This window comes from Falco naumanni, chromosome 1, assembly GCF_017639655.2.
Source record: "Falco naumanni isolate bFalNau1 chromosome 1, bFalNau1.pat, whole genome shotgun sequence".
In the NCBI taxonomy this organism is placed as follows: domain Eukaryota; kingdom Metazoa; phylum Chordata; class Aves; order Falconiformes; family Falconidae; genus Falco; species Falco naumanni.
This window is the reverse complement of record NC_054054.1, coordinates 26794896-26822116: the sequence shown is the minus strand read 5'-3', so window position 1 is coordinate 26822116 and position 27221 is coordinate 26794896. Positions and strand designations below refer to the sequence as shown.

The window sequence follows — 27221 nt, the reverse complement described above, 5'->3', positions numbered from 1 at the left end:
TTCTTTATAACCAGCTCACTGCTGTGTGATGATTCATTTCCTCTTCCAAAGAAAAGGTGGCGCTGGACAAGAACAACAATGGCATTTTCATTTCTACTGTGAATTGACTGTAAGGATTCACTTTCAAGTGAATATTTAGGCTCAGTTCTCACAACAAAATAATGTACTAAGAGTTTCACATTGAAACACAACTAGAGGGCTATGCTTTCAGCAATACTGACATTTTAAAGACTATATCCATGTCTTTTTCTACACCATGTGCAGGTGCATCCTGTGCTTTACCATACAGTCTCCCTGACTCAGTCATCCAGAAGAAGGGGGCATATAAAGCACATCATACTCTTTGCTGCTGTGTTCCAACACAATGAAAAAAATGAGACACACAAAAAAAGTATTTTATTCTAAGAAAAGAGTTTTTCTATTTCAGCAATCTTGTAAAGTGTGGTGAGTTGAAAACCATACCTACTGAAGCAGAAAATTATGCAAAGTATTTGTACCTTGATCTCTAGCTCTGATTGCACAGTATGCAATAGTAAGAGCAGAAAGAAATTAAAATTTCTTTCATGGAACTTGTTCAATGACTGGCAATTACACATAATACCATCATACTCAGTAGCATAGGGAGGTATTAAAGTGAACAAGAAAACACACTTCAGCCATGGCATTCATTTTCTGGTTTCTTCAGAAGCTAGATTCCGCTGAGCATTAGGACTGAACATTAGGAGGCAAATCATGTGAAACCCCAATACAAACCTGTATCTAGTGATAAAGCTGCACTGAAAAATTTTGTCTACATGTGTGTCATCTACTGGAGCCTTAATACAGGACTGTCATTAACAGCTATTACCAAGAATGCAGAAGATGTGGGTTTCCATTCATATAAGAAAGGCTGGACAAAATCAGAACTGTAAAACTGTAAAAAGTTTTAATGTTTCACAATGAAAACTAATACTACAAATCAGCAACAATAACAAAAAAACCCTAACCAATGGCACATCAAATCAGAACCTGCTCCCCAGAGGCAGTGGCCAACATGGACATCCTGTTCATCTCACTGCCACAAACTCCAGCCAGAAGCTGGTGGCATAGCAGCTACCACACCTACCAAACCAGACACACTTCTGCAAAGAATTTCTATTCAGACAAATTACCTTTCTCCAATGAGGCACTGTTTTACCAGAACATTTTGCTACCTGTTGAGCACTAATTTCTCTATTATTAACACACACCAAAAAAGTTACCTCTTTAGGCAGCTACCAGGATCAAAAATAGGGCACTCTAGAATGGACTGAAGGCAAAATGCAGACATTGCTTACTCTGTGTGTGGTTGGTGATTTCCTTTTATTTTTAAGTAGCCCAATTAAAAAAATGTTTCTGGAAATTCTTAAAGCACAGGAAAAAAACTGGTGCATGGAAAACTGGACATGAAACATATATGGAGTGTTTCCTGGCTATAAATCTTATTTAATTCTTTAATAAGGAAGAAGAAAATCATGTATTGTTCAATGCTTGTGCATGAAAAGTACTGTATTGGTAGAATTCATTTAATAAGTTTAAATTATTTTACTTTGAATAATGACAAGTATCCATAGTAATAAAGACTGATTTCTGATATGTGTTAAAAGAATGAAAAAGTATTTTAAAGCAGTTTTCCATTTTTAAAGTTCTCTTTTAAATGAGAACAAAAGGAACCAATACTGCTGATATAAGGATATGGAAGTCAAATACACAGTGCTCAGCAACAGGATGATGCTAAAGACATAATGATTATGTGTAGGATATTCAGTTTCTGAAAAATAAGCCTGGAAAATTAATACGACAAGCCTATGTATTTTATTATAATGTAGGTAGCAAAGAACAATATGAAAAGTCTTCAATAAATTCAACTTATAATATTACCATTATAATTAATCATACCATCATAAGAAATCAATATTAAAAGTGTGGAAATATTTCAAATTGAATATATTATTCACAGAAAGCATTTTGGAGAGCTTTACATGACCTTTTTAAAATGCAATTTTTAATGTTTTTACTGTTCATTTTATGATACAGTATTTCACACAAGAACATAGATTTGTCCAATCTGGGTATGGGAGTGAGATATATTGTTTGTCCAAGAAAAAATAAAAATGGAAGAGGCAAAGGGAGGATACTGAGGAAAAGAAAGGAAGATAGAAAAAACCCAGACTTTTCCCCATTCATCTGTGGGTCTCATATCCATTTTTATTTGTTGAATCTTGATATTTACACACAATCACCAGTCACCAGACTGTTTTCACTTGGCTCTAACTTTGCTAAACATTCTAGTAATATTTTCAAGCCATATAGCAACGCTGAGTTGATCAAAAATTATTCCCCATCCAAATTACGTATTCTATTTCCAAAACAAAGACTTTTTTTGCCTAATTAAAGAAAAAGATCAAACTACTGCTTTTACAGAGCTCTACTATAGCTTTCTGCAGTAGCAATACTATTTTAAAGGATAACATGTCACCTCTGTCACCACCAGCTGCGGTGGCTTTGTTGATTTCCTGCAGTTACTCTGATTTCAGGCTAATGAAGTCTTGTCTGGGAATTCTCCTCTAATATTTTATGAGCTTTAAGTAACCGAGAGTTCTGCAATTATTTTTTCTATCAGTTCCATCGAATTCTTGCCCTGTGGATAACTAGAGTATGCCTGTATCTGCCGTTCCTGTCCCTCAACATTCCACATATGTAATCACACAGTTTTATAGCTACTGACGTTGCTAAGGGAAGAAGCAGGCAATATATCAGATAAAGTGTTAATGCAAGGCATTTTTTTGTTGTTTTTTAGAATGTTTTCAAAACACGTCTGACTTGTTTTAAGAAGTCCCAGTAAGTAGACTTCTTATACTAAAACTTTTATTAGTGAAATACGGATGCCACAAATATCAGACAGTACACTGCAATTTCCTTTCTTTGCAAGAAACAGATTGCAGATGAAGACTTCATGGTATGACCATTCCTACCACAGACATCAGGTATTCACCATTAGACGACTCCCCAGACCATTCTTGGTGAGTCTACTCACATGACGTGCACTGTGCAGCATTTTCACATTTTAACCTTTACATTCACTTCTGCTTTATTTTGAAGTTTTCTAATTAGCGTAACGATTCCATTATCTAAGAAAACACATGGGAGTTTCTGCAAAAAAAATCCAAATATATAACTATGCAAGGAAGAACTCAAATCAGGCAGACTTCTCAAAGTTACAGGCTGAAAAGTCCTTGTATACCATTTTTATTAAAATATACACTATTTATATGTTTATTTTATATATTTAAATACACTATACAAATTCAGTCTCAAAATTAACCATGCTGAATTTAGATGAAAATAACACTTCACTAAACTATGTTGCTGAAATCAGGAACCTCCAAGCACTAAGTATCATTTAAATAGCTGCCGGCAACATTCTCATAAAGAATGCCTAAAAGAGAAATCACAGAAAATTTTTGAAGGTCTGGCATTCTTAAAAAAGCACTTGAGGCACAGCAGCTCTGTATTTGCAAAATGCTTTGTCATGTTCATCTAGAAAAAATCACTCAGCCTCTTCATGACAAAATCTGAGAAATTTCAGCCCCAAGAGCACAGAACAATGTAAAAGTCAATCCACTTCTTGAGGTTATGCCCCTAAAATTACTTTAATACCTAGTTTAATACTTCATTAAAGTATTCTGTTAGCCAATAAATCTTACAGTTTCTAAGAGTCTCACAGTACAGTTATTTAAACTTATTCAATAAATCTACCAATACAACAATAGCCCTGTCTCAAGACAGTGCATACACTGCAACACTGAATAAATTTTGTCCTCACTTGAAATAGCTGGAAGATGAATCTGATTCCCTTTATAAGATCAGACACCTGAAACAATACTAACCTACCCCAAGGATGAACATCAATTTGGTACCCACTGGCAGAGGATTTGGTCATTTCACAAATGTCTGCATCTGAAATGAAGAGACAGTGCCAAAGACAAACCTGAAAAGCTTACAGAGAAGACAGCAAGCCTCAGCCTAAAAAATTATGATTGCCCAGAACACATAAAGCACACACATGATCAAGAGTACTGCATTGAAGTGGCCTGAAGCCACAAGCAAAAATAATGGCTTGTTGTTTAAAAATTATCTTTGTTTTTGTTTCTCTGACTCAAAAATAGACCAAAGATTCAACTTCACTTGCTCACCTGCAGTGACCTCAGAACAGCAGTCCACATGCATATGCTGAAGATTTAAAAAGCAGCTAAAAATATATAAAAAAAATATTAAAAAGAATGATTGGGAAAACGGGAAAAAGGAGGGGAAGTGTTATCTATAGAAGGACACAACAGATCTCTCCCACATACAAATTCTGCAGGAGAATGACAACTAGTTGACCAGGTGATTGTCAAAATAGACCACTTCATTCTTCTTAAGCATATGTGGGACATTACGTAAGCACAAAATTTAACTTTTAACTAAAAGCTTTCTAGACTATATAGTTACTGCCTTCAGTTTCTGAATCCCGTATAAAGTTCTTATGTTTGTCTTAGGCTTGCATACACAAGACTTAAAATAGATGAAGTTCCATTGCTTTTACTTTCAAATGCCAAAACAGGATGAAACTCAGTTTCATTCATCTTCTGTAGGTTGTTTTTCTGGGGGTTTTGTGTGTTTTGGTTTAATATTTTTTTTAAATCTCCCTCAGATCATAGCATGCAGGTCAGCAGCATACTGAAATGGTTTACCAAAAAAACCTGTGGAATGTATCTAGATATGTTTGTTCTCTCACCTTTCCATCCTGAAAAGAAAAATGTAACAGTGCCATATTTTATTCTGATTGAATCAGTGGTGGTGTTTTTGTAGTTTGAAATCGAAACATTCCACAATGCATATTCATAGCAAGAAAGGAAGACTTCAGAAGTGCACTTTGGCCTACAGATTTTAGAGATTTGCAACAGCCTTCAATAGCTGCAGGAGTTCATTGAACATCCTAAAAATGTTGTTGGCTAAGATTTATGCCAGGAGAGAAGAGCTCTAATCTTTAGTGCCTAAAATTCAGGCATTAAGCTGAAGCCATTTAGCACCTTAAAGAAAAGGGCTGAGACCTACTACTTGACTATGAACTTCATGGGAAATTAGCATAGGAGGAGACAAGAACAAGCTGCTGCCCAAGTAACTTCTATTGAGGAAAATGCTTCAGTATTTGTATTAGACAGTCCCAAAATACTGACACATTCATGGTAAAATTAATCATACAATCCTGTTCCAGATGTTGAGAGCAGAGTAAATAAATGTAATTTGGATAGGGCTGAAATTCCTAGCTAAGCAGAGAGGCCAGAAGCTGTTACTCCCAGATGCTACTACTGGCACTTTCCTCACTAGTGGTTAAGCACTGCCCTGTTCTAAGGACCAAAAAGAAGTGCTAAAGGGAAACATCCAGCAAAGGAAACTGAAGGATGGAGAAAAATGCTTCCTGATGGTCACCTGAGAGCAGTGCCTTGCTCAACTTTAACTAAGCCTATGTCTTTTGCCAGAGCTCACTCTGTTCACACACAGGATAGTGGCAAAATCAAGGGGTAACATTCAAATCAGGTAGCAGCCACCTGCACACAGTTGACACTGCATCTACAACATTTGTTTGAATTTGCTTAGGAGCTGCTTTCAGATGTCAAAAGGAGGACTTCAGAAGACAAGTGATTCTTGGGAGAGTCAGGTATTGAGAGGCCAAGTAGTAGACACAGTAGTTTTCCATAATTGAATACACTCTTCTAAGTGAAGCATTTTGTATCCTGTATGCTTATCACTTCTCTTGGGTGAGAAAGCAGTATCTCCTAGTCAGCAATCTCAGAGAAGCCCAGGAAAACCAGAACATCTTCCTCCCTCATTTTCAGTATGACAGCTTTGCATGTATTCTGCTCTGAATTAAGAAACTGCAAAGTCAGTTTACAGTAAAATTGGTATTAAGCCTCCACCTAGCTTCCCTTTGCAACATCATTATTATATAGAATCAATGCACCCAAGCTTCTCTGTCTTGGTCAAGCCTCTGAACATTTGACCCATTGGCCAAGAACGGTATCAGTTACTCAATCTTTTTTCATATACCATCAAAGACTTGAAAGATAATGAGAGATTTTGAATGAAGACTCACTTAAGGTCTCCAGAATTTATTTACAAACAAAAAGACCAAACCCCAGGAATCCCAATATACTACTGATCGGTGCCATAGATTCATTCCTTAAACATTATTTTGAAGGTTTCCGAATTGAACATTACAAATAAAGGTTTAATTTAATAATACTACAAAATGGAACAACTAAAAACAACAAGCCACAAACCCACCCACTCAATACATGAGTTGAAATCGAATTATTTCAAAGTGAGGATTTGTATAATCAAAATCATCCATACAAATTCATCCAACAGTTTCTGGCAATATTCCCATGCAGCTATTTTCACATTAGTTTCCATATACAAATTACTATGGGCAAATTTCTTATTGGTTGGGAATAAGGTTGGCTGAAGTTTGACAACTACAGAATTTCAATGCATACACCACCACAGAAGAGCAAGCTACTGCCTGGTAAACACTGTCTCTTCAAATAAACAAAATTACATTCAAACATTTTTCAACAGTAGCCAGATTTCTGGCCTATCAAGGAATCCTTAACAATATATTCTGCACAATTCTCAGGCCCTGAAGTGTATGAAATACAAGCTAAACAGTAACACTTAAAGAAGATTTTTCACTTTCTCTGAATAATTCTGGAAGAGCTTCATGTGAAACAGCAAACTCGTGGTCTGCTCCTCCTATGAGCCCTGCGGGGTGTTAATAATGCTGGCTTTGGGATAACACAAAAAAAGATTCTACTGCTTGCATTTTATCAGTCCATGCTTGGTGGGGGGTAGGGGAGAAAGCCATTTATGATGCCCATCTGCTGAGTAGTACAATTTTTTGTGAATGTGTGATTACCTGAAAATAAGACTCATTTCCATATATGTGTAGGTATGCACACACATATTCCCCTATAGACAGATATACATCCTTAAGTTAGCACAACTTGTTGTATAAAGAACAATCAACTACAGCAGGCATTAGGAGGGGAAAAAAATAAGAATGAAAGCTGGCATGAAGACAAATCTGTTTGCAAGCACTGGCCTGTACTGCCTACTCTAGTTCAAGTCACAGCACAAGACTCAGTAGTTTGGACTTCAAAACAGGAAAAGACCAGTCTAAACATCAAAGACCACATCTCTAATGATAATACTGGTACAGAACTGTGAGCCATCAGGCTTACAGAGGCCTGAAAAACACTGAAACTTCAAATATTTTTTTTTGCACAAATGGGAATGACATTAAGGGGAAAAAAAGAGGAAATCAAACATTCCTAAAGAAAGAAGTGTACATAAGTACCTCTCACTATTATCACACCAATTCTGAAGCCCAATATAAAATCAATTTATTTTGAAAGCAATCACGTATTAGGATGAATGGGATGATCCATTACAGCAGCTATCAGCTAAAGCATTAGAAAATTCATTGTGGATTCTACAACATCCACATTACTTCAAAATTACTGGCACCAGCACAATCCATGCATTTGTGTATAAACATGGCACTGATTTCAATTGTTTCCAGCCAGAGAACATTCTCCTGTGTACCTTAGTTTCTTTTTCAGACGTGTAAGTGTAGCACATCATTCACTGCACGTACATTTGCAGATTTAAGAAACATGGGACACAATTTTGTACACAGATACTGCTTCACCAAACTGGGGTAGGGGTTTGTAGTATTTCTTAGGGTCAACCCAAATCTGTCAGACCTGTCTGTCTATTACTCCAGCACGCATGCAACTGATGAGTGATGTTACTGAGAAATCCCTTTTTCTGGCCAGGTTACTTTTCAGACAGATCCGCTTCTTGACCCAGCCCACTACACGGCTATATAAATGCACAGAGGAGGGTGGGACTGCCTCAGCCCAATCTTAAGAGTGCAGTTTAGTGGATCTTTTAAGTTGTTTTAATAAGGTCAAACTCAATGAATACAGTGTTCCAAATTAAGTTCACAGCAAGTAACAGTTCTGCCACCCCATGACCACCATACAGCTTCTGCCAACAGAAGGAGGGGGTAGTAGGTGAGTCTGCATAAGTCACATTGATCCAAATGAAAACTAACCTGGGGGGAAAAAAAAAGTTTTTTAATAGGATCACTTCCACAATTCAGTATCCTGCAGGCCACAGACACACCTGGGCTGGTGTGTGTAAAAAGATGGCCCACAAGCAAGCAAGAGTACTTCACTGGCTCAAAGTGCTGGTTTTGGCGCATGTGCTTCCACACATTGCAGTAGGGTGAAGCACACCAGCTTTTGATTCCGGGCAATCCTCCAGCTACTGTGTAGCAACTCCATCCTTTCCAACCATACTCCCGTTCCCCTCCTTGCCTACAATCACTATGTGCCTCCATTTTTTACTTTTCTCCTCTTATCTTACTTGTTTCAATGACTTTGAGAGTGTTCCCAACTCAGTTAAGACAAACAGCTTTGAATCATTATTCTCCCTCAACAGCAATGGCGGCAGCAGTGAAGATAATTAACTGTTTCCTTCCGCAGAAGTAGTCAGGTACAATGGCGTCAGGATGACAAGTTTCCAAAACACAATTCTGGCACTCCATAAAAGGACTTGCATTTTTTAATGTTTAGATAAACTAACTTGCTTCTGACTATGTTAAAATACCTGCTACTACGTGGGTCAGGTCAGATTACTAAACTGACTCCCAATTCTCTGCAGAACTAACCTTCCATTACTTACCAAGCCACCTTTTCACCTTTCCTGATGAAATTATTTTTGCCCATAGTTCTGTTTTCAAGCAGAAGATTGACAAAGATGATGAAAAGCAGTGGGAAAACTCTAAACAAATCCTCCAAAAATGCTAACAATTAGTATTTTTCTTATTTCTAAAATTTTGAGGCTAGTTTTAAAATTAATTTTATGATGTTGCATGATGCTAGGCTTTTAACCAAGGTGTTGACAGGCGTTCAATCAGACAGTATACAGAAACTGGAAGTCCTCACAACCCACGTACAGGCTAAAGTCAGAATGACTCTGAAGAGTCTCAAGACAGTGCAAATTAGGGCACAGCTCCACAGTATGATTTCTCAGGAGGCAGAGACAGTGTAAGAGTCCCTGAAGAAGTCTCTCAAACCAGCTTCATTGCCAGATAAAATAGAGTGGAGAACTCCATCCTCACCTATGTATCTGAGTATCAAAATCCAATTTTAGCATCAGAAATGGAGTGGCACACAGAGCTGCTCCTCTAGGATGAGTATGCTCTAATCTGCTTAACAAATTCAACTGAGACCAGGATGGTCCAATGTGCTCAAGAACCTAAACTAAGAACAATACGTAAAGCTTTCAAAATGAAACAAAATTAAATGGCAGCCTTTTTACTTTTCAATCTGACTGAAGGTGTTTTAACCTTTAAAAGGGAAACAAAGGCTAGGACTGAAAAAGCGTTAATTTTGGAAAGCATAACGCACCACCCCTGCTTTCTCAGCTGAGGTTTAGAAACACAGCCTTTGTTTTCACTCCCAGTTCAAAAAGACTTTACAACTTATTAGGCTTTCTACTGACCTACTGCCGGTTGTACCGATGTGTATATATTCGACAAAGATACAGTTTTTGTACTTGATGAACCCTCCCATTTCCTAAAGCAAAACTCTCCTGATTTTACAGCAGTCTAGACTACCAGTTCCAACTGGTACAGAGCTGAAATCTTACTTCCAGATTTCCCAATTTCCCTTAGACTTCAGAGTTATGCCTACTTTCATATTCTACATACATTTTTAAAGAAAAAAATTGTCACTAACAGTTCACAAATGCAACTACTAGACCCTCATTTACTGACTTCACACAAGCAAATACTTCCTTTCTTGACACTGGAATTTTACTGGTGATAGCAGAAGTGGAACTTTAGAGAAGGATTAGAAGTTTTTCAGAAATAGTGACACATGCCAATTACATTTACAAAGGATGACTGAATAAGGTATTTAAATAAACATGTATTTTCAGCAAAAAGCTTTAAAGTTGCCTTGCATTTCTTTGTTTTGCTTTGTAAGTGAATGAATGTTAACTGTGCGGTAATTCAGAGCTCAGAGTGAGCCAGTGATCCAAAAACAAACACGGAGGGCAACCTTTTCCACCTCCCCCCAGATTGCTGAATTCTGTTTCTACCATCAAAAGTATCAAGTTTACTTTGTTTCATTCTTATTACTGCAACAGCTTAAGAATTAAACTTGTCTTCATTTATTCTACAATATGTTGCACAACTGTACGAATAAAGGGACATAATTTCTGAATTATTCTTCTTCACTGTTTCATGTAAACAAAGCTTTAAAGAAAAATTATATCCTTTCTGACTGACTAGGACATCAGGACTAAAGCCTAGAGAAAGGCACCACAGTCAGAGTGTGTGAGTTAAGTGACCAAGCATATTTTTTTTTTATTTTAAATCACAAGAAGATAACACTTCTTATATTCCTCAGAATTTAATTTCCAGTAATTCCTTACTAAATGACGACTATGGTTTGATTAAATTTCAATAATGAGTTTACTACAGAGAACCATTATTGCATTTTGGATAATTAAGTACATGCATATATTTTCAAATAGTAACAGAAGAGAACACAATTAAAACACAAAATTGTATCAAAAAAACAGGATTTACCCTACTTTGACTACTCAAATCCATCTGAAGGTAGTTTTAAGGGGAAATATCAAACAGTATTTTCCTTTCATCACAATGGCTTTCACCACATTGGTAACACCAGTAACGTCAGTCAGTTTGGGTTTTTTTCCAAGGAACAACATATTTTAAAAAACTTTTCACATCCACACTATGGCATCATCATAAGGCTCAAACTGCACATTTTCTTTATAATGGGCACCTGCTAAGTTCAACTAAGTTTTCACTACACAGATTTTGCTTCAGCATCTGTACCATCATCATGATTCTAAGCAGCCAAAATAAACAGAAAAAACAAAATTATTTAATAAAAATACCATAGAAAACATTAACTAAAGAACCTAGTGATCATCTTTTGAGATTTTTAGCTACTAGTGCATCACGTAAGCAGTTTCCATCAAGATGATCAAGGAATGTAGGAATCCTTTGTAGCTATTAAACCCCCACCACTTTAAAGTTAAAAAATTAGCATTATTTTCAAATACCATGCACAGCCCTCTACTAGTCTGTGGGTTGAGAAAGTATTTAAAAGTTTGTGTGCTTTATTTTAGCTTTTCACCTCATTTACTGCTGCTATATGAAATGAATTTTACCATAAGCAGCAAAATTAATGATGGCTGGTTTCCAACAAATCTGTTGCCCATCACCGTTCTCTAAGAGCGCTGCCAACTCACTCCCTTCTGCACTCCTCACTCTCATCCTCCTGCACTACCTGCCCACCTCCTTCTGGGTGCCGTGCCTGGAGAGCTGGAGCAGGGCGGGTGGGGTGGGTGGGCAGCACATCCCCTATAGCATTTGAAACACCCATGTCAGAATTAGTTGAATTTATTCCAGCTAGCATAAGGGCTGCTGCCTTTTGAAATGTTTAACAGTGCTGGTCCATTTTCCTTTCTATAAACAGAATTCTGATGTCTCTTATTCTGCTTCGCACCAATTAGACAAATCTTGCATCTCTGAAACCCTTGCCCTACTGCCAGCAAGTTCTGAACTAAAGTAACTTCAAGAAAGATCAGCAACAAAGAAATTTGAGCAGCTGACCAGATAAAACCTTTTTTCATTAGAAAAGCAAGCTAAACACATTTGCCCAGACAAAGCACTATCACATATACAAAATTAAAAACACAAATATGTTTTCTTTCAATTTTTGAGAGGCTGATTCTCAGGCACTTAAAACTACAGTAATGAGATTTTCATAATAACAAGTTTGAAGTTCATCTCTTGTGTTAGATGTGGTGATAGAACAGTTCAAAGATTGTAAGTTATACAATGTAAAAAAAATAATACTGTAAATGTGCAGATCTCCTGCAGATCTGAAGCTATTCCCTGATGGTCAATCAGGTTATTTCCATAGAAGGCCGTAAGAAAGCAGAGAGTACAACTGCAGAGGAAATGGTATTCTTTAATGACTGCAAAGCAAATGCTAATTCTACTGAACAGCAACATAACTACTTTTTTTAAAAAAAAACAACAACACACAAACGTGCATTTTTCAGGTGCTGTAGCCAAGCAAAGAAAGGGGTGAGGGAAGACTCCAGAAATACTTTATTTATGCAAACTTCTTTTAAAATGTTCTTTCTCCTTCTCTTTCATCTTCAGTGTCTGTATCAGTTTAAAAAAGTATTTTTAAATCAAAAAGGCATATGTCTCTTTAATGCTTATGAATGCATTCTGCCAGTACAAAACTTTTTCTCTGCTTCAACAGTTTGGAAAGTTTTGATAAATCTCCTGGAGACAGATGTCATACTTTCTACCATGAGGTATTAGAATGCAACACTAAAACAGTGTAAGGCCTATAATTGCTAATGACTACCAAATAGTGTTTCAGCAAAAGGTGACAGGCTCTATTCATGTAAGACAACAGAGTACCATTAAGATTAGGTAATATAACTGAACAACTGGAAAGAAATGGGAACTCACTGGAGAATAACTAAGACATTATAAAGGCTGAGCAGTCTTCACAGTTAATTTGAATGGATTTTTCCCCACACCATGACTGCAAAACTGATCCTAACACTGCAGCTCTGACAGCTCCATCAGATAAGTATGTATCATCTGTCTCACATAAATAAAACATATGTTTAGGATATCCCATGCTATCTAGGTAGCACAAAATTTTCAACCTTCATTTCTAAGCAGGAACATACTTTGTGCCAATTTCATCTTTGTTTACCTTTAACAGTACTTCATCATGCTTAAGACATCTTTGCAACAGCCAAATTCTGATGTCAGCACAGCAGTGGGAATACAGTTCATTAGTTTACTGCAGCTGCAGAGCCAGCAAACACACATTGCTTTGAGTGACACCAATAATAAGCATGTGGTTTAGATTTCTAGGTAACAATAGTGACTAAAAAGATATTGCAGTCTAAAAAACAAAAATCATATATGAAGAATGTTTAACCTAGATTGTGGACTAGACAAAAGTTTGGTTTCTGTAACTACTAAAATGGCTATAATGTGTACTGTGAATGAATTACCTGCTATTTATTTTGTCTGATTTTCTTTCTGGTAGCAAAAGATGCACATAGGCATTAACCAAAATAATATTAATTGATTCACAAGTGGACAAGGAAGAAAAGTAACCTCAGATGATGTTTCATACCCCTTCCTATCAATCATCTCCACATTACTGTCTGCAAACCAAGGGATATTTTTTTTTCATTTCATAGCACTGTTGTGAGATTAACACTTCATTTATGAGTCTCCGAGCACAGCTACGGCTCCTGCTGTTTTGCAAACTTAGGCATACAAACTTCTCATAAAAATGCACTGATGTGTCAAGGATTTTGCATCCAAACTTTATTTAAAATATCTGAATACACAAAAAGTCTCCCACATTATACCATAAAAATACATACTGACAGGCACACCCACCTGAAGTGACATATCGAAGTATGTCACTTATACTAAAGACAACATCAAAAATCAATTCAGCTGTGGTCTGCTGCAACCTTCCAGTATGACTCTGAGAAATATGTAACCTTTAACAACTGCTTAAGTTTCAATTTCAATGAACGCTCTTTCTTCAGGAGAGGGGGGCAAAACCAGAAATTCCTAATCTGCTGTCATTTATTATTTTGTATGCTTTTATCTTATTCACCTCTTTTCCAAGTATAATCCTATAATTCTCAAATCTCTAGTCAACCTGCTCAATCCTGACATTAATACAGTATTTGGTAAGTGATTACATACCCTCCTTTCCTCCCTCTCCTTAAAAAACAAACAAACAAACAAAAACAAAACACACAAAACCCAACCTCAACCAAAAACTTGAAGCCATTACTTGGTTCAGTCCACAGAAAGGACTTGCTCTGAAGTTAATCAAGGTTATTTGGTAGAGGAGCGTATTACTCAAAGGCCATCTTTCTTATTTATTGAAGCTGGAAGACTGTAACTGAAGGGAAATATTGCAGGAAAGGAATATTCTATGCCCTGTTTTAAAAAAGTTTAGTCTGAAGACTCTCACGCTAGCCTCCACCTATTACAAAGTTTCTATAGGAACTTGTGGTCTGAACATGTAAAGTGTAGCAGAATGCACAAGTCACTTCAGAAGTCACATTTTAGAAATGCCAGATCAGGCATATGAAGCCAGCTTGTCTTTTTTGTGTTTGGGTTTGTTTTTTTCCTTTTCAGTGGCTCTTCAGTTCCCCATCTTTTGAACTGCAATTAACATCATGTACTCACCTCACAAAAAAGCATTAGCACAAGAATAAAACTAATTATTTCAGGTTTATGATGGAATAAACAAGGGCATAAGGACTTCTGAACTCATCCATTTTGGTGGTCAGTCATCAGAAGTTATCATTCCTGGTTTAGCAACCTCTGTTTTTTCCCCCTTTCAAATTGGGACTTCTTTTATTTCACTATATATTTATCTTATTGTTGCTGGGAAACCATTAAAATAGTATCATACATGTGAAATTGTATGTTAATTACTGATGCACTTGTAACAAAATAAAATGTTGTTAAAATCAGATACAAAACCAAAAGGGTCTCATCATCAGTCAATTTGAAATTCAGTAACATCTGGGTGAACTGGGTGAGCTTACATGGTCTATTTCTCTAAAGATTAATGAAATTGGGACATTTACAAAGCAAACAGCTATATTCCATTGAAAAAAAAAAAAACAGTACAAGATTTCTTCTTTGACTAGCGGCCTGTCCCAGTTAATGGAAAACTTGATTGTTGCAAGAGTCAAACTAATTAAAAAGATTAAACTATGAGCAAAATCAAATTAGAAACTTGGCTTTAGGCTTATGTGGCCAGCAAAGCTCAAGAACACTGCAAACGGCAGTCTGCAGTTAAATACAATTAATGGAAATTTTAGAATTGTTAGAATAATTAACTGTGGATCACTTCTGTAACCTGGCTATATGACCTCCACAAAACTGATAAGAATTTTTAAATATAAGCATGTAAGTACATGCAAGTCAGAGGTTTCACCCATGAAAATACCCATGTCACCAAGTCTTGCCAGCAAATTCTATTTATTAACTAATACAATCCAACATACTTAGTATGTACACCTTTCCCCTCACACATAGATTTTCTTCTCCAGGATAATAAATCTGTATTTTTTAGTTCTGTTCTAAATAACTACCTAAGCATAGCCAGGTCACATCAAAGGTGCATCTAACTACACAATCTCAGAGAACATCCATTAATTTCTGCAAAAGTATCAGGATGAGCGAAGAGCAACCTTTTCTTCCCTCTCACATACCTCCAGCCTACTCCAAAACATTTAAATAGAAAATACAAGCAACCTTTCTCAATTTTACCATTATATAACAGATGCCTAAAACTCACCTGTGTGTAATATGATAAATTATTAGCATTGACTATTTCTAGTGATATGAGGATAATCTTCCAAAGACAAAGATGCAACAGGCCCAGCAACAAAGAGGCCAACATTTAATAACCAGAGCAACGTGCAAAAAGACAACGGGAAGAAGGAAAGCAAGTGTTTGTTTCTCTCTGGCACCAATACATAGCCAAAACCTAAGAAATGCCATGGGACAAGATAAGGAAAATCTCAGGACACACCAAGAGTGCTAACTTCTCCAGGTGATCACAAGCTAGGCCTTGGGGTTGGGTGGCAGGGGGAAAACTGGGGAGAGAGGGTAGAAAGGTATATGTGGAAATCAAAAGAAACTTTCACAGAAAATGCCTTGCCAGACTATCACCATGGGAAAAGCAACAAGAGTGCTGGACTGGCTGAGAAACAAAAGAAAAATCACTCCCCAAAACTAACACAAGCACCCCGCCCGCCCTGCACCTCCCCCCCAAAAAAAACCCAGAATACTAACCCCAGCTTTGATAAAGAACTACATTGCCCTCAATAAATTCTAACCTATGAAACTCTTAATTTCACAAAAACAAGGTTTTACACTGTCTTAAACCTTTGTTAAAAATCTCTATGTTGCAACTAGTTTATCACTCCTTTTCCTTTGGAAGATTTCAGAAACACCCTTTTTCCTGGGGGTGGGGTGGGGTACTTTTCTATCTTTAGTGTCTGATTAAATGTGCTTTTTACAGATTTTATGGATTAGTGCTGCTTACACCGATATCTATAGGTAAAAGAAAATGCTGCACTATAAATGTTTTCTTTTTTTCTACAGACTTGTCATACACTTTACCAAACTGTATAGTTGTTGGTACAAAGCTATACCTGAACTTGTCATGATGCATTATTTCTTTTACTAAAAAAAAAAAAAAAAAAAATCTAGCAGGCGAGATAGTTTTGCAGAAACATACGGAAGTCCTCATCTCTATCTCAGAAGTCAACATTTGCAAACTTTTATGTTCAAATTGACTCTGAAGTTCCTTCAACACTCTAAGGCAGGAGTGCCACAAAAGGAAGTTGCTTTTCCCCTGCTGTGCTGGCACAAGTATTTGTGAACTCTCAGGATAAACCAGGCAAAAATTACTCAGACTAAAATTAACATAGGTCTGGCTTTGGGGGTCTTTTTCCTCCTAAGTTTTAACCCAGATCTGTTTACCCATCCATTTTGGCACGCAGCAAAGCAAATGCTTGTAGATAAGGTACACAACAGAGGCTGGGACAAGCAGCAGAGCAAGCCACTTCTTTTCAGTTCTGGTTTTGCCTACAAAGTCAAGTCTCTGAGAAAGTCAGTCTCTATGCATTTTGGATTCGTGGAGCTATTTTTAGCATACCTGACAATTAAGTACACTACTATTGATCTTATTAATAATTATTACAAGGTTCTAGATCAATGACATCAAAATATTCTCTTGTGACAAAGAAAGTGATATCTGAGATGTAATAGTTTACTGACAACAGTATACAAGTCGGGAATTTGACAAGGCAGTAAAATACAGTCAATTTGAAAAAAATGTTAATAGTTAGTATCCACTTTGCTGCAAAGCTTCTCTATGAGTTTCTAAAACTTCCTTCAACTATCTTACGGGAAAAAACATATTGCTAATACAATTGTTCTCAACTTGTATTTAGTTGCTGGATAGATTTGGGAACTAAAGGACTACTTGGTGCCTTAGAATTGTTTGTTGTTTTCCACTTCTATCACCTGTTTAAATAAAAGTTATTACCTCTCCCCACAAGCCTTACTAAATTGACAAGCATCTGACTGTCCTGAAACCAATCACTACATTACTTGAAAAGATGCACTGTACAAAGAAACAAAAAACAAGCAAAAAAAAATATTATTTTCTAGTCAAAGTACAGTAAGCCTCAACTCTGCTACATGCTAGCTGCATAATTAGATTAAACTTACTTGGATCTATTAAACTGCCACTTGTCCCCAACCATAGCACACCAGTTAAAATCACTTCTTCAATAGCTGAAATTATACATCACATACTGTCCCACTCTAAGAAGGCATCAACCCATCAATGTAATCTAACACACCAGAAATGACCTTTGACTCCATTAAAGCACCTGAACTGGTGTTTCATTCATTATACATATGCAATCCAGAGGCTTTTCCTTTCTACGTCACCCTCAGTACTCTTCCATTTTCAGGACAGTGCTAATGTTACCATACAGATATATCAAAACACTGTAAAAGAATCTGGCCTACATTTTATTACCCACAACCCCAAGCAGAAGGAGGGAAAGGATAGAAAAACATTCTTTTTAAAAGTCCTTGGCACAAAAGCTGCTGCTCAGGCACTCTGGGACAGGTGCCCAGAATGTCTCAAGTTCCAATAATATGAAAAGCCTTCATTACAAGAAGAGGTTTGGACACAAAAATACAGATGCAGTATCAGAAAAGTTGCTAATAAGGACACAAATTTGTAACCAATTAAGTTGACCATGACTTCAATAAGCTAAAAGTACAAAAATTTGCAGGACATGACCCAAAGCCTGGTGGCCAAAACACCAAGTTACACACGCATCTTCTGTAAGACACACAGAGCATCTTTAGATCACTCATGGCCAAGAAGGTGGCAAACCCACTAGTTTCAAGGGCTGATTCATGTCTGAATTTGTACATTCTGCTAAAGCTGGCTTTTATCACTCAGTCATATTTAAAGTTGTGGAAACTTAACTTTTAAGTGAACAAAACTTTTCCAAGCATTTCCATCCCAAGCACTGCATCATCATAATATTCCACATGCCAGAATGAATTTGGTTTCATAGATCAAATATGTATCATATGATATATATAGGTATATATTACATATATGATAAGATTAGATAAAAAACATGGATTTCATAAATAAAGGTTATATATGTCTATACAAAAACATAAAGAGTAAAATACTTGTTGGTTTAGTTCGAAACTGTACAATACTTCCAATTTTCTTGATGCTTCAGTGAAGTTAATATCTGACCAAAAAAAATCCTCAAACTCAGATTAAGCAGTACCAGTAAGATAAGAAAAATCTTTCTCTGTTGTTTCAGTGATGGTAGGTCCACTAGCAAAATATTTGTTCCCATTTAAAGTTTGCCTATGGTCTTAAGGTCGTCTGAATTCCTTAACAGTAGTTCATTAAAAAATCTGCTTTTAGCCTGAAAATTATGTCCAACACACACATGAATTCAGCAAAACACATCTATTATCTAAGAATGGCATAGCTCACCATTGCAAGTTCTCCAACAGGGACAAAATAATATACCTGTTTCAATGAGCACCTCAAAACTGCACTCCTCCCTGTTCCACACGGACTTTTATTCAAGGTCTCTGTCCAAACAATCAAAACTCTAGGATCTTCTCCTGTAACTGGCAATATTCCACTGGAGTATCAAAAATACTAGACTGGACTTGTCCATTCAATAATTCGCAAAACTGTAATTGGACAACAAGGCTCATTTTCAAAGAAACAACTGACATGTGCTTTGTTGCTTTGAAAGCAAAGCACAAAGCCTATATTCTCTTCACATTTATAGGTAAGAGATATTTTCGATGTACTAACTGACTATACAAGACTGTGATTTCTATTTTTCAGTCTTTGCGGGGTCACTGTTGTGATGGGACACAGATCAACAGATGAGAGAATTATTCCAATCTCTGAAAAATTATTACTACATCTTCACCCGGGCACAGGACCAAATCCTAGGTTACAACAACTTTCTGGTCCAAAGACCATGGTGTTAACAAACCAGCTGTGCCAATATTTGATCGATGCTCAACTTCTCTGGTTTCAGCATAGAGTTAAGAAATAATGCTACTGTATCACTGTAGTATTTCATGTTTCCAGTGGAAAAAAGGAATAAAACCCCAATAAAGCACAGAGGTAAGCCTCACAGTCCCCCAGGATGCTGTCAAGCAAGCAAAGATGTTTTTGTAACTGTCCCTTTTGCTTAGGAAAATTTAGTAACTTTACCAAGCACCAGTTATACTGAATAGGAAAGAAACTGTATGTGTTATATCAAATTGCAAAATCTGAGGCAGGTTTTACATATTAAACAATTTCAAAATTAACCTACGCACTCCAGAAATTCATCTTTGCTGTTTGTAAACAGTGCTATCTTTTCAGTCAAGAACACCCTTAGCTAGCTCTACTTGTTTCTGCCTCTCAACTACGTTTGCTCAAGGCGCTGGAACCCCCAAAAGCCTTCGAGCTTACCAACAAAAATTATCAGTAACATATCCTGCAATTATTACTTATGATTCCACTTCAGACCCTCCCCAATACTGTGGATGTATTTCACGTACAAATTAGCAGTTTAACATATCAACTCTGGCTTTGAGGGAGCTCACAGAAGTACTGCCACGAATTACAAAAATGACTCCTCTTTTATAGAAAAGCAGGAACTGCAGGTAAGAAGGAGACATTTCAACTGTGACAAGGAAACCCTGGCAATTCTCCTTTCCAGTGATGAAATGTTTCTCTTAAGAAGCAAAAGTTGCAGGGAAGGGGGTGGTGGTCAGGATTGCTCACCTTTAACCGTTTAACCACCTCATCGTTGGTAATTTTATCCGTAATCTCCTTCACTCCAGGAGGATAGTAGATGATTTTACCATCGGCAGCAGGTTTTGGTTGGGTAGCAGGGAAGTCCATCCTGGTGCTGCTGGTTATAAACTTTCCTTCTCCACAGTCCTCTACCGGCCTCTATCGGTCAGAAAACAAAAGTTCAGCAGAATGGAAACGACTTTCTAACCCTCTTTTTCCATTTCTCACCCTCAATTCGCAGAAGGCCCCGCTGATCACCCCGCCGGCTGCGCCCCCCGCCGCTGCCCCCGCCGCATCCTCCCGCCCCAGGCGCGCTGGAGCGAGGCCCTGACCGCCGCCGCCGCCGCTCCCCGCAACTCCAGCCCCTCCATTCCCCTCCGGCGCCTCCTTTCATTGCGGGGCTGCTCCAGCCCAACACCAATAGTTCGGAGCTGACGGTTTTACGACGAAATTTCGGGCTCGATCGAAGGATGCCCCGGGGCCGAGGGCCCGCTACGCCCCGAAGGGGGGCCAGGCGGTGCGATTCCCGGCCCCGGGGAGGGCCCCGGAGCCGGCACGCCGGCCCCGGAGCCGGGAGACGAGGCCTAAACAGTTAGGCCTCAAAACTATCAGGAGGCAGAGAAACCAACAGGAGAGGGGGGAGGGAGGGAGGGAGGCGGCGGCGAGCGCAAACAAAACACCCCCGCCGGCCCCCCCCGCCCGGCGCCGAGCCCCCCGCCCGGCCCCCCCGCGGCGGCGGGAGCCCCCCCGGGGAGGGGGCCAGGCCACTCTCCACTTTCCATTTGTTCCCGCAACTTCATGTCCCCTCAGCCCCTCGCCCCGCAGCCCCTCCTCGCTCCGCCGCCCCGCACCCGGCCGGGCCCACAAAGAGCCCCCCAACCCCCCGGCTCCGCGCACACACCCCCGCCGTCCGCGGGCGACGGAAAGGGGGGGAGCGGGGACGGAGGGAAGCGGGACCCGGAGCCGCCTTTACCTCATGCAGCTCCGGAAGGTGCAGCATTGAGTAGCCTCCGTGCCGGGTGGTCCTCGCCGCTTCTCCGCCACCCCCGCCGGCCGCTGCCCTCGCTGCTCCCGCCGCCTCCCTGCTCCGCGGTGCGGCGGCGGCTCCTGGTCGGGGAGGGGTGGGGGGAGGGGGAAGCTGCTCGGTGGCGGCAGCGGCGGCGGTGACTGGGGAGAAGGGGGAGGCTCCGGCGGAGCGTGCGCCGCGGGGACACAGTGCCGCTCTCCGTCCGGCCGGGGAAGAACAGCCCGGGAGGAGGCTCCGCGCCGCCCCCCTCCCCTTGCCCGCCCGCCCTCGGGCCTGGGGCCGGGCCCGCAGCGCCGCCCAGCCAGGATACCCCAGCCCCAGCCCCGGGGCAGGGGCGAGGCCGGCCAGTAAGTCTCTAACCTCGCCGAGCTCCTCGCAGGGCGGCGGCGGCGGCGGGCAGTGCCGGGCACGGCCGCAGCAGCGCTGCCTCCCGCTTGGCGCCAAAACCCCCGGAGCGGCCGGGCCGGGCGGGCGGCGGCCTGAGGGCCGCTCTCCGGCCCAGCCCCGACCCCGTGGGGCGCCGCTCCTGGGCGGCGGAGCGGGCGCCGGCCGGCTGCGAGGGCGATGCCTGGGCGGCGTGAGGCCGGCTGCCGGGATGGCGCCGGGGAGGGGGCCGCCGGGTTCCCGGCTGCAGGGCGGCAGCGCCGTGTGCGGGAGGGGGAGCGGCATGTTTGTGCTTTCTCACGGAGCCGGGCTGCTCATGGCTGCGCTGGTCTCGTCTGCCTGGTCCCACCGGGTGGCGAGGCCTGGCCGGCGTGGTATATCGGGACACGGGGGCAGCGGTGTGCGGGGTGGCACGGGCGCTGTGGCGGGCAGGGGCGGGCGGCCTTGCTGCAGGCAGGCGGTGGGGGAAGAGCGAGAGCAGCCTCGACGTCCAAATTTTTCTTCCTCGTTGTTGGCAGATGCGTTTCTCAAACGTTAATTTAGTTATAAATCTTCAGGAGAAGCTTGAACATGCAGGCTGAAGGAGTCCTCGCTAGCCAGCTCAGGAAATCCTTTCGTGCAAAATGTATTTGTAATTTAATATTCTTTCATATTTCGAAGAGATGGGGTATGTCTGGAAAGTCAGTAGCAAAGTGGGATATATCTGTCTGTTTTGAATCTGCATTATGTGCCCTGCATGTCTGAGTATAGGTGGCTATAATGTGTTTTCCAGATGCTCGCCCTGCTCAGAGAAGGTGCATGACAACTGAAAGAAGATGACTTTTAACTGATGAAGACTAATTTAGGATCGTCAGCTGACTATTCTTGGTTACTCGAACCAGCTAAAAGCATCATTTGTCTCAGTTTTGAAAATCTCTTAACAAATTTTCTATAGAGCCAAATTAAAGGCAGGAGGCTGGGACCAATCTGCATGGAGGGATGGGTTTTTCCATAGGAGCTGTGCATGTGTGATGGGCCTTGCAGGGGGGCTGGCATGGCCTGCCAGGCACCCAGTAGAGATGCAGGAGGCTGAGGGGATGGAAAGGGGTAAATCAGATTATGGTGAAGTATGCCAAATTCCAGATTTACAAAGTGTGGGAGGAAAACACACAAAGACTGAGGAGTTCTCTAGTGCTACTTCTGGTGTAATAGCACGTGGGTAGGAAATTGCTCTCCTGCACCTGTGTTCCTTGTCTCACTGCAGTGTTATCCTAGGGGACTTAAAGCCTTGAACCTCCATAGCCTCTGTGAAACCTGCTCAGAAGGGTTATAGGCTGAGAGTTGCAAGAAACACTCAGGGTATCTCAGATACTGATTTGGAAACCCAGAAGGGTGTCCCCAGACAAAGCATTTAAATCAGGTTCTGTGTCCAGGCTTAGATAAAATGATTCTGTCCAGGCATAAGGATTGATGGATTGGGGTGTTCGCAATGGACAGGTGACTGTAAAAGTGGGATACACTGTTCAATTTTAACGAGGTTGTGCTGATTTAATAAACAAATAAGGCCAACATCAAGCATTTAATCCTTTTCCTAATCCAAACTTCAGTGGCCATTTAGATTTGCCTTAGAGCTGAAGTACCAGACTAGCTATCAACTCTGTCACTAAATAATATGTACTATCAGAACTACTGTATTTTAATGAATTTGGAGGTTTTAACCTTACACTTGTTATATTAGGTACTTTGCTTCCCAAATCAAATGACTAATATAAACAACTAATTTGGGATAGATTCCTTATTTTTAATACACTTGTATTAACACAATAAATCGGAAGCAAATCCTAGAAGATTATTCTGTAAGTAAAAAAAGAAAGTATGTATCAAACACCTATATGAGTGGTCTTCAATTAAAACAGAAAAAGAGAGAATGTAAGTTAGTAAAAATGATGCAAGAAATAAATCTAAAGTGACCTTTCCTGAGGTTTTTTATGACCCAAGCATAAAGCTAGGAAGATGTTAGGCAGACTTCTCTTTGGGCAGAATTGAAGTATTGCTATGGGTGTTGTATTCTAGAAATTTCACCCAAGTCTCTGAACTTCCTGGTTTTTGTTTATTTTCAAGTATTGTTTCATTGTTAGTGAAAAGCAGTATTTTATGTATATCATTAATAGGACCTACGATGTCATAATATTTTCTTGTAATCTTGTGGTTACAGGTTTTTCAGAGACACCATCTTTACCTAGAAATTTTTATACAAGTAGTCATGAAGTAGGAATAAGAATGAAGAGGTAAAGGGCTGCACTCCCACAACTGGCTTTTAGTCTAATGACAAACACAGTACAGAGCCTCTAGTATGCACTTGTAGTCACTTTTATTTTCTCCAGAAGAGTAACTCTTGCATTCTAAGGTATTTGTACATTGAAACTAACTCATAGTTAGATGTGACAGTTCAAAGTTTTCACTTGAAAGTGCCAGCCAGTTTGCTCATTCAATTAGAATTGTATTTCATTGTGAGCAAGTTGTTTGTGAAGCCCTACACTGGAGTACTCATGATTGTAGACCAAGATAGCTTTCTCTTCTTGCAGACTTCAGATAAATAGTGAAGTTAGAAATTACTGTGGAGTAGTGTTCACAGATTTTTAATCCTTGGGAACTTGTATCTGCAGCATAATACAGAAAAAGTCCTGAAATACATCAGTAGAAAGTTGAGTATCTAGGAGAGGTTCACATAGATTTCTGCTTTCACAGGTAGTGATTAGTCAGCACTATGGAAACTTTGACCACTCCTCAGTGTCAATGTTGTTGGGAGTCCTTAGCCATTAAACGTAGGTGCAGTTTCTGCTGGTAGGCTGTTCAATTCCTGCTATAATTTGCTGTCTGACTGTAAGTTCTGGTATCAACATAACCTTACAGACGCACTCTAGGCCCACAGCAGGAGTATTTTGCCAGCATATTGGTATAAAACTGTCAGAGCACTTTCAGGATAGCCATTAATTTGGACACTGTTACTCAGATATATGGTGTTTTGAATGAGTCTTGGACAAATTGCAATCTGCAAAGTGGTTGAGAGAGTAGGTGCAAATTCTGTAATCATGGTATGATTAGGCAATGGTCCCATCTCTCAGAAGAGGAGCAGCAGGATTTGTACTTCTACACCATTTGAAATTCTAAAGGGCTAAAACAAAACGTGTGGTTCTGATATCACACCCAATTAAGGGAGGTATGAATGAACACTTAACTGCCAATTAGCTTGAATATATTTGTGGCATTTTCAGAATGTGCTAACATAAAAGCTTCAGATAATCTGACCTGTGGTACTCTTAATCTGAATAGTCCTGAAATCTGCTTGCAGATATGATTACAGCTGCGAGTGTCTGGTTTGTTGCCTTTGCTTGTTTGACCTTCACCCTTCTAATTTAAGCAGGCAGCTGAGATCTGACTTGAACTCTGCTTCTTGTACAGCTGTAGCCAGGTTCACATGATCCCTTGAGTTTTAATGGATGGCTCTGTCTAATAATAAGACCCAGTCCTTTAGTCTTTGCTCAGATCTTACTGAGTTCCTACCAGGACAGATTTCTGTTGGAATATATTTACTTTTACTCCCATTGTTTTTATTGGAATGTATTTACTCCAATCTGTTTGTTATTTGTTTGTTTCTTAATATATATTAGATTACCATTACAAATGTCATTTATAAGCAGACTGAAGTAAAGGGTGCTGAACACTCTTGTGAGGCAGGCTTGCAGGGTGCTGCTTTCTCTGCATCATATCAGGAGAGGTTAGAGGAAAATACCAAGAAAAGGAGAATGTGGTGAGTTTACTAGTAGAGGAAATAACACAGCACAAGGTTTTCAGAACAAAATGGCTTTCAGGTGAGGCAGAAGAGAGTATGGAGTGATTACTTTAAGCACAGAAAATCCTTTAATTCATGTTGATTAAATTAAGCTATGCACACATGTTTTCAGGAACAGCTTAATGGTTGCCCTAAGGTCTTTGTTAGTACTGTAAGCATGGATAGTAGTAATGACCAAGAAATAGATAGTTGTATTAAGACACAACAGTGTGTCAGGAACTGCAGAATATGTCATATCTGTCAGTCAGCTGGGCAGACAAGTAAGAAATCCTATCTGGTGGGTTAGGAAAGCACTTGTCTTCCTAATAATAGCTATGCTCTTGAAAGCGTCTGCTTTGCAGAACCAGGTGGTGGAGTGTGGTCCTTCGCTATTGAATTTTTTAAGTCACACTCAAAACAGGTCGGGGGGGGGAAGCTTAATTACTTGTTTTCAGCTCTAGCATTTAGCCATTTTTGGTACCTAGCAAGTTGCTTCCTAATCATGAATGCTTTTTTTTTCCTCATTATGAAAGCCTATTTATTTTGACAATGATACACATTTTTTTCCTACAATACACCAGTTCTTCTGAACTCAGTAATAACCAAACACTGGAAAATAATTCCTAGTCTTTAGTTTTGCACGGAAGTTTTCTCTCAACTTTTTGACTTTGGTATTACTCCTTGTTTCTGGTTGTCTCTCCTCTTTGTCTGTTGATTCTCTCACCCATGCAGTTGCACTTGGCTCCTTCAGTTAAAAATATATTAAGTTTGCTGCACTGGATCTTCAGGGATATCCCTGAGGTTTCTAATTAAAACTTTGCAGTGTAACATATCTTTGACAACAGCACCTAATTGTTTTGACTACCTATTTTTATAAAAGAATTGATGTACTTTACATCTGTTCTAAGTTAATGTGGGACAAAAATGGGTTTCTTCACAATGTGCATTGCCATAAAAAGAGCTCCAGAAGTGTCCCATGCCAGAGAGTGTTGGCAGTGAAATTACTCTCATCTAAGAATACACCAAGAAGTGTGTTTTGTCCCAAAACCAGGGACTTACATGTTTCTCCCATGTCCTACATTGACAAAGCAAAACCTGTAAAAAGGTGGAGGACTTGTATTACCTCAAGAAGACAATCAGGTGGAGACACAAAGTATTTCCTTCAAAGACAGGAGTCCCACAGCTTGCTGACCTTTCATGGAGTATTACCAGTTCTGAATAAAGGGAAGGACCAAACACTATATGGGTGATACACTCCTTTGAAACTGATCCCTAGACATAATCTCACTAAATATTTCGCTCTGGTTTTGGTAAGGAGGGCTTTCTCCTGTGCTGTCCGAAAATGTCATTATTCTGAGTAATGTTTGGAGATAGGGTTAGTTGTCATAGAATTGTAGAATAGTTTGGGGTGGAAAGGACCTTTAAAGGTCATATAGTCCAGCCCCCCTGCAGTGAGCAGGGACATCTCCAACTAGATCAGGTTGCTCATCTAACCTGACCTTGAAAGTTTCCAGGGATGGGGCATATACCACCTCTCTGGGAAACCTATTCCAGTGTCTCATCGCCCTCATCACAGAATATTCCTTCCTTACGTCTGATCTAAATGTACCTTCTTTCAGTTTAAAACTATCACCCCTTGTCCTATCGCTACAGGCCCAGCTAAAAAGTCTGTCCCCACCTTTGTTATAAGCCCCCTTTAGGTACCGGAAGGCCACAATAAGGTCTCTCCAAGGCCTTCCCTTCTCCAGGCTGAACAACCCCAACTCTCTCAGCCTGTCTTCATAGGAGAGGTGCTCCAGCCCTCTGATCACCTTTGTGGCCCTCCTCTGGACTCATTCCAACAGGTCCATGTCCTTCTTAAGTTGGGGGGGGG

The 27221-nt window shown here is 39.8% G+C and overlaps 1 protein-coding gene across 3 annotated transcripts in view; it reads right to left on the bottom strand.

The window, feature by feature from the left end:
- Positions 1-21370, bottom strand: part of PDS5A (PDS5 cohesin associated factor A) — an 85353-nt gene extending 63983 nt beyond the window's left edge. Inside the window, exons 1-2 of one of the 3 annotated variants that reach the window (XM_040587087.1) lie at positions 21100-21370; positions 20115-20285 (exon numbers count right to left, since the gene is read on the bottom strand). In XM_040587087.1, the coding sequence (XP_040443021.1) occupies positions 20115-20285; positions 21100-21126 (198 nt within the window). In that variant the 5' untranslated portion in view covers positions 21127-21370. Of the gene's footprint in view, positions 1-20114; positions 20286-21027; positions 21047-21099 lie in introns of those variants that run through there. The other 2 variants (XM_040587104.1, XM_040587093.1) reach the window with 2 other exon arrangements.
- Between the last annotated feature and the right edge of the window lie 5851 nt (positions 21371-27221).